Below are 13,061 nucleotides of genomic sequence, written 5' to 3'. Positions count from 1 at the left end.
ACATCACATAAGCATGACATAATGTGAATAATGAGTAACTGGCCCCAGACACACAACAAAACAGGTCTCTTGCATGTGTTTGATGGGGGTTGGGATCGTTTGGTCGAATGCATTATGGTCGAATGTCATTACATCGAATCCATTAGGTCGAATTGCTAAAAGGTCGACATGATTCTAGGTCGACATGGGAAAAGGTCGAAATGATTCTAGGTCGACAGGTCATTAGTTCGACAGGTCATTAGGTCGACAAGGTCATTAGTTCGACATTGTCTAGGTCGACATTCACAAAGTCGACATGGGGTTTTTCACTGTTTTTTTACCTGAATGTCAACACAGTCGACATGGACACAGTTTAAAGTGCACTGCATCCCCTCGCTGCGCTCGCAATGCGTCGGGCACGGTGCCTCGCTACGCTCGGCACACTATTTTATTCTCCCACCACGCCCTAGTGGATGGTAGGGCATGAAATACCGCCTGTCAGCACATGTCGGCTCAAAAAACAGTGAAAAACCCCATGTCGACTTTGTGAATGTCGACCTAGACAATGTCGAACTAATGACCTTGTCGACCTTATGACCTGTCGAACTAATGACCTTTCGACCTAGAATCATTTCAACCTTTTCCCATGTCGACCTAGAATCATGTCGACCTTTTAGCAATTCGACCTAATGGATTCGATGTAATGACATTCGACCATAATGCATTCGACCAAATGACCGCATCCCGTTTGATGGGCCCCACAGAAACTGCCATTTATCAGATGCAGAGACATTTAGTACTCTGGAACATACAGTATGAACCTTTGCAAGATACAGATGCAGCAGTGAAATGACACTGGCAGCATACGCTGTAACATACAGTATATTGATGCAGAAAGCCTACAGTATCTTATCACAGTAGTCCTCATTACCCCCAAATTGCTGTTTGTGTATGAGCCAAAAAATGTGTACATGTGATTGGGACTGCTGGAAAATCTGGTTCACATATGCCTACCGAAAAGAAACCTGTGAACGTGGGAGGGTCTTTGGAGGATCCACCCCTATTCACAGATCCTGGCGCTAGTTAGAAAAGCAATGGGTATAGCTTAACCAGTGGCTTGTAAAATACAAGAATTTAAAAACTCTAGATTACCAGCTGCAGCAAATGCAAATGAGACTGCTGGTGTCTCACTAAGAAATACAAGAATGGAGTTTACACTTGCGCTGCCGAATCTATAGTGATAGCCTGTGAACCGTACTAAACAAAAGGACACCTGGACACACTTGAAATAATTATAATAAAGTTTTATACATATAATAAAACACAATAATAAAATTTACATATAGAGAGGTAAGTACATTTAAAAAGCAGATGCAATCCAAATATAGTTTACTATATATTTGGTTTTGGATGACAAAATATAATAGAATTATAATGTGTAGCAAGTACCACACTCCAATGGGGTCACGAACTGGAGGTATTTAGAATAGATTTCTCCAGTAGCGAAATAAGCTCAAATGTAGCAGCCAGTCTGTTTGTCTTGAGAAAGTTCCCGGTTTCCTAGGGAACGAAACGCGTTGACGTCACTTCCGCTTTGAAGCCCTCCCACTCCTGAGGTCACGATCTCCAGACTTGGAGCCGGCTCACGCTACTAACTGAGCTGAGCCGCAAGCAGCTACCTACAGCGTCTTCAGCCAACGCTACCCGGACTCTATCCTACGGCTAAGACATCAGCCACAGCCTATTGGAGCCCCTATCTGCGGACGTCACACTGCCCCCTGCTTCGGGTCGAGCCACAGCACCTCCGGGCTCCCCGACATTGCCATTGTACCAGAGCATCCGTCTGCGGACGCGGCACCATCATGTGCACCGGGTTGAGCCTCCCTGTCATCGGGCTCCCCGTTCCCTCCAGCATCTACCACAAGGAGGGTGAGCATATTACAAAGGATTAAGTGCGTTTCCTGACTGTTCTTCTTTGGCGTTGCATGCACTAACAGGCTTCACGCAGCTTGCCCATTTACTCACATCCATCTGCTCTGTCTTGTGTTCCCCGCATACCCCCAACCACCTAACAACCTAACCCCTGCTACTAACAGACTGGCTGCTACATTTGAGCTTATTTAGCTCCTGGAGAAATCTATTCTAAATACCTCCAGTTCGTGACCCCATTGGAGTGTGGTACTTGCTACACATTATAATTCTATTATATTTTGTCATCCAAAACCAAATATATAGTAAACTATATTTGGATCGCATCTGCTTTTTAAATGTACTTGCCTGTCTATATGTAAATTTTATTATTGTGTTTTATTATATGTATAAAACTTTATTATAATTATTTCAAGTGTGTCCAGGTGTCCTTTTGTTCAGTACGGTTCACAGGCTATCACTATAGATTCGGCAGCGCAAGTGTAAACTCCATTCTCACATATGCCTACCACCTGTAACTGTATGCAATCATTGGATACGGTAACTCACCTTTCCAAGCAACCCTTTGTCTCTGGATAAGAAGCCTCCACTGTTCTTAACAGCAGCATCTAATGTTCTTCTCTGGAGTTCCGGCAATGACACACTGAACTCAAAGCTGAAAATCAAGCACAGAAAAGAATGTGTCACTGCGATGTATGGAATCACTGAGCACTGGATAACGGATCTGCGAGGGCTCAGCCACACAAGTGTTACGTTTCAACACAAATACAAGTGATTTGTATGCAATATTTCTAATGTGTACTCGTGAATTATGTATTTTGTGATGTAAAGTAATATAATAGTCTGACAGTTACACAAATGTATTGTATCAATGGATACAAATCACATTATGCTTTCCCATTACCATGAATCAAATAGAAAACTTTACCACTTCAGGATGGCAGATATCGGACTCTCTAGCAAACTGTTTCAGCACTTTACGAGTGCATTCAATTCATAGCTCCATCTCACAGCAATAACACTTACTGGGCCTCATTCAGAAATGTACTGAAACCCAATGATGTGTGGATAACGCACTGAGCATGTGCAGGTCTCGCACTGTTTGGCAGCAAAGCAGGGTACAGCGACGGACAACATTGGAGAAAATGGTGGCATATCTTCCCCGTTTTTTAGGCACACTGAGGCCAGTGACTGTGTCCTTGTCATGTCTTCACTGCCTTCAAATGACTGATGTTCCTGCACATGATCTGATGCTGCATCCTTGGACGCAGCAGCAGACCCCAGCAGATTGCAGGTGGTGCCTAGAGGTGTTATGGCTCATTTAAAAAGTGGTAATACAATAAGTAAATGAATACTGCACTGGAAAGAGTAAGAGGACATACGTTTGATCATATACAGGGTTTAACGTCTTCTTATACACGTGGGTTTTTCTTCGACCTGACCTTCGTTTGTCTGGCAATAAATACATTCTAACGTATGGGTCAGAGCCGTCTTCAGAGAATGCTATTAGGTTTCTACAAATAAATAAAAAGAAATCATTAGGGAACACCAATGTACACTGTATCTGCATCGTTCACCTGGACATACTGTACTATCAATGATCATACACAAAATCTACTACTAAAGTCATAGCCCAAGCACCAATGCTATCAATAATGTAATAAAACCGGGATACAAAGCAACAGCTTAAAAGCCACAAACGTGCAAACAGAAATGTTCTTCCACACAGTTCAATGGCACCCATAGCAGCCATTCATAGAAAAGATGCAAGCAGTAATTGCTCTCTAACATAGTTATAATCTGCGATTTCAATTTGTGATATTGCGGCTTTTTTCACTCTTACCGGCAGGAATGTACCACAACCATCAGCTTATTTCTGTGAGAGCTGTGCCGAAGGGTTAACTGGATCTGTCCTAGAGGGGACTGGCCCAAGGTTGTGCCACTGAAAACACAAAACAGGATATAAGCAGCTGGGCACACGCAGTATACATTCATATCCTAGGCCAAGATTATTGTATGCAGCTTATTTATCCTAGGCTTTTTTTGTTTTTAAATGATATTGCAATCTGTAGCATTTTAATTTAATAACACATCTGGGGTATGTATCCGATATGAAAGAGATGTAGTACAGGTTGTGTATTCCTTATCCGAAATGCTCGGGACCAAAAGCATTTTGGATAAGGAATTTTTTCGGTTGTTGGAATACTTTTGTTTTTTAATACTTACCTGGTCCCCTGGTGTTGTCCCGATGGTCCCAAGACGTCCCACAGTGTCCCCCGGCATCCACGGAGGCCTTCGGGATCGTCTTCAGTGGTCCCAGGAGTGCATTGCCCGAGTTTATGCTCACACAATGCACTCCTGGGGCTGCTGAAGAAGATCCTGAAGGCCGCCATGGACATCGGGGGACTTGGTAAGTATGGAAAAAAAACGGGGAATGGGGGCAAAAAACATCACGGATTTACGGATACGGGAGACTCGACCTGTACTTATTGTTCCGTATTATAATGTTAATGTTGGTGGTTTATAAGGGCCAACCGTTTTCGGGACCAGTATAGTTCTGGCTATAAACTGTAGAAGATGATTGATTTCTGCAATTTTCTGTCATTTATAAATGTATAAATGTAGAATAGTACAAGATACACAGTGTTAAATCTATAATAAAAAGAAATGATTTAAGAAGCCAATATGGTTAATGCATCTGCCAGTTTTCTTATTGGTAGCTTAACCTACACAATATAAACCCACACCCCTTGTTATCATGACCAGTACCTTGTAGATGGTCATTTATTCCTAATAAAAGATGTGAACTTTCATCACATCTGGACTGTTAATCCCCATCTGAACATTACATGTATTTGTTTTTAAAGGACCTGAGTGGTGGCGTTGTACAGGATCTCATAAGATCCGTACACACTGCACGATATACGGCACTGCCGATATCGCTGACAATATCAGCAGTGCCACAAAATAAGAATGACACGCGGGATAAACACTGAACGATATTGTTAATGATATCGTCCAGTGCTAGTCAGACCAAATGCCTTAAGCACCCATTGTTAGCTGTATGGTGCCCACACACGGTGAGATGTGTGCTAGGTACAATTTGAGCTATACAATGGGGCAGATGTATTAAGCCTTAACAAGTGTGATAAGGAGAGATGAACATCCAGCCAATCAGCTCCTTACTGAAGTTTTTGAAACACAGCCTGTAACATGGCAGTTAGCAGGTGATTGGCTGAACATTTTTCTCTCTTTATCACCCTTGCATTTATCTCTTGTTAAGGCTTAATACATCTGCCCCATAGTCTGCTATGCAATTTGAACTTTATACACTGTGCTATTTGAACTACATAAGATTTGGACGAGACTACAATATGTTATTTGAATATGTAAAGTACATATCGCATGCGATTCTCTACACTGGGTGCGATTTGAAGTAGACTTGATGCAATGTAGTACAGAAATACCTGCCTGCAAATACTATCGGTATTTTGCCTTGCAATATGGACTACACAGGAGCAATCAACGCAAGGTAAAATAAACATTTGAACTAGATGTGATGCGACTTGAACTAAAAAGTTCAAATAAAATGCGAGAATCACTCTGTGTGTGGGAACCTTAAGATTCAATACAATGCTATAAGATGAGGCCTACTTAAACTGGGTAATCAGGAGAAAAACGCTCATCTGCCACCACCTGAAAAATGATATTCATTAAAGAGATGGTTAAGACTTGCAATTTCTTTCTTTTTATATATTTCTTAGATTATGACTATAATAGATAAAAAAATTAATTCTAACCAATTTGCGGGGAACAGTATGCAGCTGGATTTGCTACACTCCTGTTTTTGAAGGCATAATGGTAATATTGAAGGCTTGATACATTATAGTAAAACAAAATTGCTTGGAGAATCCTTATTTCCTTAAATGATGTGTAGTGTGTCCTTACTAGTAGATCACTTGTGTTCGTTTTCGCGTGATTACTCACATGAGGAAAGAGAATGGTACACCTAGTGCTGTTACTTGCTGCCCTGTGTGGCACGTGGTTGTTCCCACTTCACCAAAGGACTACACAAGGCACCAGCTCAGACCTACACCTAGCAGCTCTCGTCCTATCTTTTTCATATGACCAGTTTTCGCTTCCGCATTGCAGTTTGGCAGATACTGTAAGGCAGACATTAGGTCTGAACTGGTTGAAAATGGAAAATCCATTTACTGAAATTTGTGAATCTAAAGTGAATTGATGAAGTGATGTTTACCCTAGGACATTGCACCTCTACTGAGTAATTTCATCTCCCCACACATCATGGTTCCTCTACATTCTGCACTATAGTCTCCTGAGAGGTGCAAGTAGCCATGACCTACCTAGAAATGGGCTTGGCAGACAAAACATAACCTTCTCTTGGTGGACCAAACATAACCTTCTGTGTGTGTGAAAACTGCTTGTAAGTATCTGCTGAACAGCAGAAGCATATACACATGGTGACTCAAACTTACTTTTGCAGTTGCCGCAGCCGTTGTCGGAGCTCTTGGGTTGCTATGGGCAAGGATATATCCGAGGCGATGCTGGGAGTGGGCTCTTTCATGGACAGGTGTGAGGGAGAGTATGTAAAGCTGGAACCTGAGAGGTTGGAAGAGCTTTTGTGTAGTTCTGTTGGTCTCTGGGGACTAGCACTCGGGGAGCTCTCTTTCTCCTTATTGACACTTGTTTTATTAGCATCTAGTTTTGGTGTTGGTGGATGCTTCGGCGTCTCTGTTGTAACTGATGAGGTTGAAGGTGTTGCAGATTTTCCCTTGAATATGGATGGCCTCTTTACTTGGGACGTATACTGCTCATCAGGAGATCGCACAGGTCTATCAACATAGAGGATCTAAAAGAGGAAGGTACCAGTAAATGCTACGGACACAGTTTATTCCAGGGATATTCTCCTTTAAACGAAGCTGAATCCTAGAAACTGACAGTGTAAAGACACAGCAACATATCCTAAACATTATCCTGTAAAATACACTTTTAGTTTCCTACTTAGGGCTATATTTTGGTTGTAACAGGTCTCACAAGTGGCTTCCCCAGGGTTGCCAGAGGAGATGAAAATTGGTCAAAACAAATATGATGCGGCAGAGGGTTCTGGGCCCATGATGCGGCAGAGGGTTCTGGGCCCATGATGCGGCAGAGGGTTCTGGGCCCATGATGCGGCAGAGGGTTCTGGGCCCATGATGCGGCAGAGGGTTCTGGGCCCATGATGCGGCAGAGGGTTCTGGGCCCATGATGCGGCAGAGGGTTCTGGGCCCATGATGCGGCAGAGGGTTCTGGGCCCATGATGCGGCAGAGGGTTCTGGTCCCATGATGCGGCAGAGGGTTCTGGGCCCATGATGCGGCAGAGGGTTCTGGGCCCATGATGCGGCAGAGGGTCCTGGACCCACGATGCGGCAGAGGGTTCTGGGCCCATGATGCGACAGAGGGTCCTGGACCCACGATGCTGCGGGGTGAGCAGATCCATAATTATGTGTCATGGGCAGACCCATAATGCTGCGGCGTGGGTAGGGATTTTTAACATGCTTAATTTTCACGCTCTCCTGACAAATTGCCAATCATCTCTGGCTGCTGACCGGCGCATCCGGGGAATGATTGTCGGGGAAATGGGAAAATGGACTTAATAGCCTGTTACACCATCACTATAATAATTGGCAGGTCAATCCCCCTTGTGAAAACACAAGACACAATTGGTTAAAAGATCTAAATCTAATTCTTTAGAAGACAACTAAAAAAAAACATATATAATACATCAAAACAAATACAATATGTATACTAGAATAAAATATTAAATAAAAAAGAACAATGGTACTTGTTTCCTAGCACGGCGCCACAGATTTTAATTGTATGAAATCGGGTCGCAAAAATCGGGTCGATCGCATCGCATTCAACCAAATCGCATGCGATGCGATCGACCCGACCGACCCGATTTTTACATTGGCCCCAATGTTAAATGCCCCCCAGACCCCATTTTTCATTGTATGCCCCCCCCCCCCCCATTGTTAACGCCACGCCACGATCAACGTCAACCCGAAGCGTGGCGAGCCCGCGATGGGCGGCGGTATGCATCCCTTGACCTTTTCATACCCCCACTATCCACGTCGGCGTGGAGTTGAATTTATATAGTGTGGCGAGCGTAGCCAGCCACCGAGCCCGAATCATGGCGAGCCCTGCGAGGGGTCGCGCATTACTTCAGACGTATTACGCGTCCCCTCGCCTCGGGCTCGGTATATAAAATCAACTCCACGCCGACGTGGATAGTGGGGTATGAAAAGGTCGGAGGACGCGTACCGCCGCCGCTCGCCACGCTTCGGGTTGACGTTGATCGTGGCGTTAACATGGGGGGGGCATTTGACATAAAATAACCATCAGGGTGGGTTACAATTAAAAATCAGGTCTGGGGGGCATTAAACATTGGGTCCAATGTAAAATCGGGTCTCAGGGACCATTTTTACATTGGGTCCGATGTAAAAATCGGGTCGGTCGTATCGCATGCCATTATAATGGCATGCGATCGATTTTCAAAGTGCGTTAAAAACGTCTTTAAAGCCCCAAAATCGAGTCGGTCGGGTCCCATCGCATACCTTAAGTTAAGGCATGCAATGGGACCCGACGGGCGCCGTGCTAGGAAACAAGTACCAGAACAATTCATAAGCACATAATAATATAGATTGATTTGCACAGAGAGCCGTCCACACAAATAATGCCCTTGTTGGCAACAGAAGGATTAATTGGGCTGGCATCCCACCAAAGAACCCAAGGGTTAACTGAATTAAGATCCGCCTAAATGTCCAGTTGAAATCTAAAGAGCAGGGTCAGCCTGGTAATAATGATATTCAATGGCTCTGGTCTGGAGCAACAAGGGTTAATGGGTTATTGTGTAGCAGTAGTTCATCAGATCAGTGAGCTTAGAAGTAGGCAGAAGTAGTGAAGCAGAAGATGTAATTAGTGCTGCTGAAATTGGTTTGTGCTGTAAATGTTAGCAAAGCTGTAGTAGTACAAATGCATATGAAGCACAGTCATTACTGATATCTCAGATCTCATCTCTTATGCTCACCTCTCCCGTTTGGAGGGTAGAACAAAGAGGACCTTGCGTACACGTGCTGCATGCAGTGGTGGGCAGCTGTGTGTAGAGAATTGCTGCTCAGAAAGAAATGCCTGTTTGGTACTTGTGTAGTATCACGGCACCCATCGCATCGCAGACCATAAGGCATGCGATGGTATGCGATGCGCCGAGATGTCATACAATGTTAAAATTGTATATGGCATACAATGCGATGCGATTTTAAATTGTATAAGCACCCTAATGGGGGCTTACAATGTTAATTGCACCCCCACAATGAACGTGAACCCGAAGCGTGGCGAGCGCATCGAGCCGGTGAGGGGCGGCGGTACGCGTCCTCCGACCTTTTCATACCCCCACTATCCACGTCGGCGGTGGAGTTGATTTTATATAGTGTGGCGAGCGCAGCGAGCCACCGAGCCCAAAGCGTGGTGAGCCACGCGAAGGGAAGGCGGAATACATGTAAAGTAATACGCGTCCCATCGCTGCGCTCACCACACTATATAAACTCAACTCCACGCCGACGTGGATAGTGGAGTATGAAAAGGTCGGAGGACGCGTACCGCTGCCCCTCGCGGGCTCGCCACGCTTCGGGTTGGCGTTCATACTGGAGGTGGCGTGGGGGTGCATTTAACATTGTAAGCACACATTAGGGTGCTTAAAAGCACCCATTAGGGTGCTTATACAATTTAAAATCGTATAGGGGGCTTATACAATTTTAAATCGCATCACATCGGTATGCACCTGGTGTATGGCATGCAATGCGATTAAAAGTCGTGCGACTTAATATCGGGGGCGACGTGATAATACACAAGTACCGCCTGTTTTTATAGCTGACAGGCAGGCTCACAGGGGTGGCAGTGGAGCGTGAAACCTCAGCAAGGTGACAGACCAGAATTTCAGGAAAAAGGAAGTTGGACAAAAGGCTGGAATTGTGCGGTAGGTAGATGCTGCAGCAACAGTGGGCGGAAGTGACGTGTTTCATCTCTGTGGCAACCGGTGGCCCTTGTTGCTCCAAACCAGAGCCCTTAAATATAAATTAGATTACCAGGCTGACACTGCTCTTTATATTTCAACTGGACATTTAGGTGGATCTTTATTCAGTTAACCATTGGGTTCTTTGGTGGGACGCCAGCGCAAATAACCCTTCTGTTGCCAACCAGGGCATTATTTGTGTGGACGGCTGTCTGTGCAAATCAATCTATATTATTATGTAGCAAAAGAGAGATATCAAGATATCGTGTAAGGCGCTACAGCATGGGTCTTCAAACTGCGGCCCTCCAGATGTTGTGAAACTACTTTCCTACATGCATTGTCACATTTTTTCCTATAAGAGCATGCCAAAACTGTCTGGGCATGCTGGGACATGTAGTTCCACAACATCTAGAGGGCCGCAGTTTGAAGACCCATGCGCTACAGTATGAGTGTGCTTAACCCAGCAGCAGTCAACAAAGGGGTAGTCACCCCCAATACAATAGGCAGAAAAAACAGGAAGGGATAGACTGCGTTACAAGGACACAAACAATTCTAATAATGACAATCGATTACAAAGACAATTATAAAAATTATGTAATTATTGGTCAGGTGTGCAAATGAGGATAAAAAAAAATATTTAATATAGTTAAAAAAATTCATAACAGGCAACCAGACAGGTATTAGAATAATGATAATGGATAGTCACCCTTATTTCAAAATGTCAGTCCACAGCAAAGTCTGCTTATAATCCACCCAATTCCTGTAGGTAAAGGTGCAAAAGGAGACGATTTGGGTTGCAGTCCTCATTCACTCATTGGGCGGTATTCAATGAGCCAGAATCGCCAAGTTTTATGGCGATTCTGTGTTTTTTTCGTGTCTGACGGTGATTTTTGGAGCTCCTAATGCGAATCACCCTATTCAATGACCTATAATCGCCGATAAGGACCGGTGAATGAAGCACCAATCGCCAAATGTTATTCTCTACAAATCGCCGTTTTTAGTCTATAGGATTTTGCATGGGGAATCGACGGTAGTCGAGGGGAATCGCCAAAAGTGTATTCAATGAGAAGTTGGCGATTCCTTTTTCTTGTTACATATCGCCGTTCCTCACCGAGTGTCCCTCGTCATCTTTTTCTGGTGAACTTTTATAGGAACATGTCAAATAATTGGTTTTAAGTGTTCTATTTAACTGTGCAAGTGTAATGTATTATTATTTGCTGCCCTTGTGTGATGTGATGGTCGTAGAAGTGCTATACAAATGTATATTTAATTTTTTGAGGTATTTTTTTTTTCTCCCACAAAGCACTGTTCTTACCCATGGTGCACCTCACTTACCCATGATTCTCCTCCCCACCTCACTCCTTCGTTTGGCCTTTGTGCAGATTACCCTGATTTTGCCGTCTGCTGTATTGGAAGCGTTTATTCAGGGTAATTTGTATTTTTTTTGCATTTCACTGCAATTTTTTAAACACTGACGACATTAATGAAGCTGTTTAGGGAAACGCAGGGTTGGCTGAGAATCGCCGTTAGGGCCGGCGATTCTCAGCCACGTTGAATAGGGTGACTCGGCGACTCCCCACGAATCCCCATGCATGGCGATTGGCAGCAAAAAAACGGCGATTGGCTGGCGAATGAAAAAACTGAATCGCTGTGACCAACGATTCAGCTCATTGAATACCGCCCATTGTATCCGGGCCTTTAAGGAGGTGACGTGCCTCCAAAAGATTTCTGTACCACAGACGTGTGGGGGACCAGATCCTTAGACAAAGTTGTATTCCAAATAAATAATGCCGTCTCCCATTTGGTAGTGTCTCACTTGATCCTTTTTGGGTGGAAAGCTTTTTCTTGAAAATTCTCCAGGCAATGTGATATGCGTGAGAAAGAAGCTACTGTCTGGTTGTCAGGAAAAACTCTTACGCGTTTCGCAGTTATCTGAAGCTTTTTCAAAGGTGAAAAAGCTGCACATTGCAGTGAAACGAAAGCAGCAAAATGCGTAAGGTATTTTTCCTGACAACCAGACAGTAGCTTCTTTCTCACCCATATCACATTGACTGGAGACTTCTCAAGAACAGCTTTTCACTCAAAAAGGATCAAGTGAGACACTACCAAATGGGAGACGGAATTATTTATTTGGAATACAACTTTGTCTAAGGATCTGGTCCCCCAGACCTCTTTGCCAAAGAAATCTTTTGGAGGCACGCCACCTCCGTAAAGGCCTGGATACAGTGAGTGGATGAGGACTACAACCCAAATAGTCTCCTTTTGCACCTTTACCTAATTGGGTGGATTATAAGCAGACTTTGCTGTGGACTGACATTTTGAAATAAGGGTGACTATCCATTATCATTATTCTAATAGTTGTCTGGTTGCCTATTGTGAATTGTTTTTAACTTTTACCTATATTAAATACTTTTTTTTTATCCTCTCATTTGCACACCTGACCAATTATTACATAATTTTTATAATTGTATTTGTAATCTATTATCATTATTAGAATTATCTGAGTCCCTGTAGCGCAGTCTATCCCTTCCTGTTTTTTCTGCCTATATATTATGTGCCTATGAATTGTTCTTTTTTATTTTTTATTCTAGTATACATATTGTATTTTTTGTTTTGATGTATTACATGTTTTTTTTTTTAGTTGTCTTACAAAGAATTATATATATATATATATATATATATATATATATATATATATATATATATATATATATATATATAGGTTTATTTATTTTCTCTGCTTTACCACTAACAGCGCCAGGGCCTCAGTCTGGTTGGACTCATGTGGTCCATCCAGTCATTTGCATTTCCTTATCCTAACTGAATCAGCCCCCTGCCTGTCTGGTTACAGCACTGTTTTTGTATACCCTTTATTCAGATTCAGATTCATTTATTGTCATTGCCCCATGACAGGACAACAAAATTCAGTTTTAACATCCAAACCGTAATCCGGTCTACATTATGTACAATTATACAAACTACAATACATTACACAATACAATACATACTAATATAATACATAAAAGAAGGTATATTCTACCTAAAAACTATTAATAACACTAGCCAGAAAATACAGATATACAAT

General features: G+C 43.2%; 1 protein-coding gene across 2 annotated transcripts in view; it reads right to left on the bottom strand.

The window, feature by feature from the left end:
* The window catches only part of ESYT2 (extended synaptotagmin 2), a 144,009-nt gene that overhangs the window by 9,721 nt on the left and 121,227 nt on the right, over positions 1-13,061 (bottom strand). For both annotated transcript variants that reach the window (XM_083188994.1, XM_083188995.1), the window contains 4 exons: positions 6,405-6,778; positions 3,752-3,850; positions 3,291-3,422; positions 2,458-2,563 (listed from right to left, as the gene is read on the bottom strand). In XM_083188994.1, the coding sequence (XP_083045120.1) occupies positions 2,458-2,563; positions 3,291-3,422; positions 3,752-3,850; positions 6,405-6,778 (711 nt within the window). The remainder of the gene's footprint in view (positions 1-2,457; positions 2,564-3,290; positions 3,423-3,751; positions 3,851-6,404; positions 6,779-13,061) is intronic.

This window comes from Crinia signifera, chromosome 5 (assembly GCF_055691185.1).
Source record: "Crinia signifera chromosome 5, ASM5569118v1, whole genome shotgun sequence".
Classification (NCBI taxonomy): Eukaryota; Metazoa; Chordata; class Amphibia; order Anura; family Myobatrachidae; genus Crinia; species Crinia signifera.
This window is presented reverse-complemented; position numbering and strand designations above follow the sequence as displayed.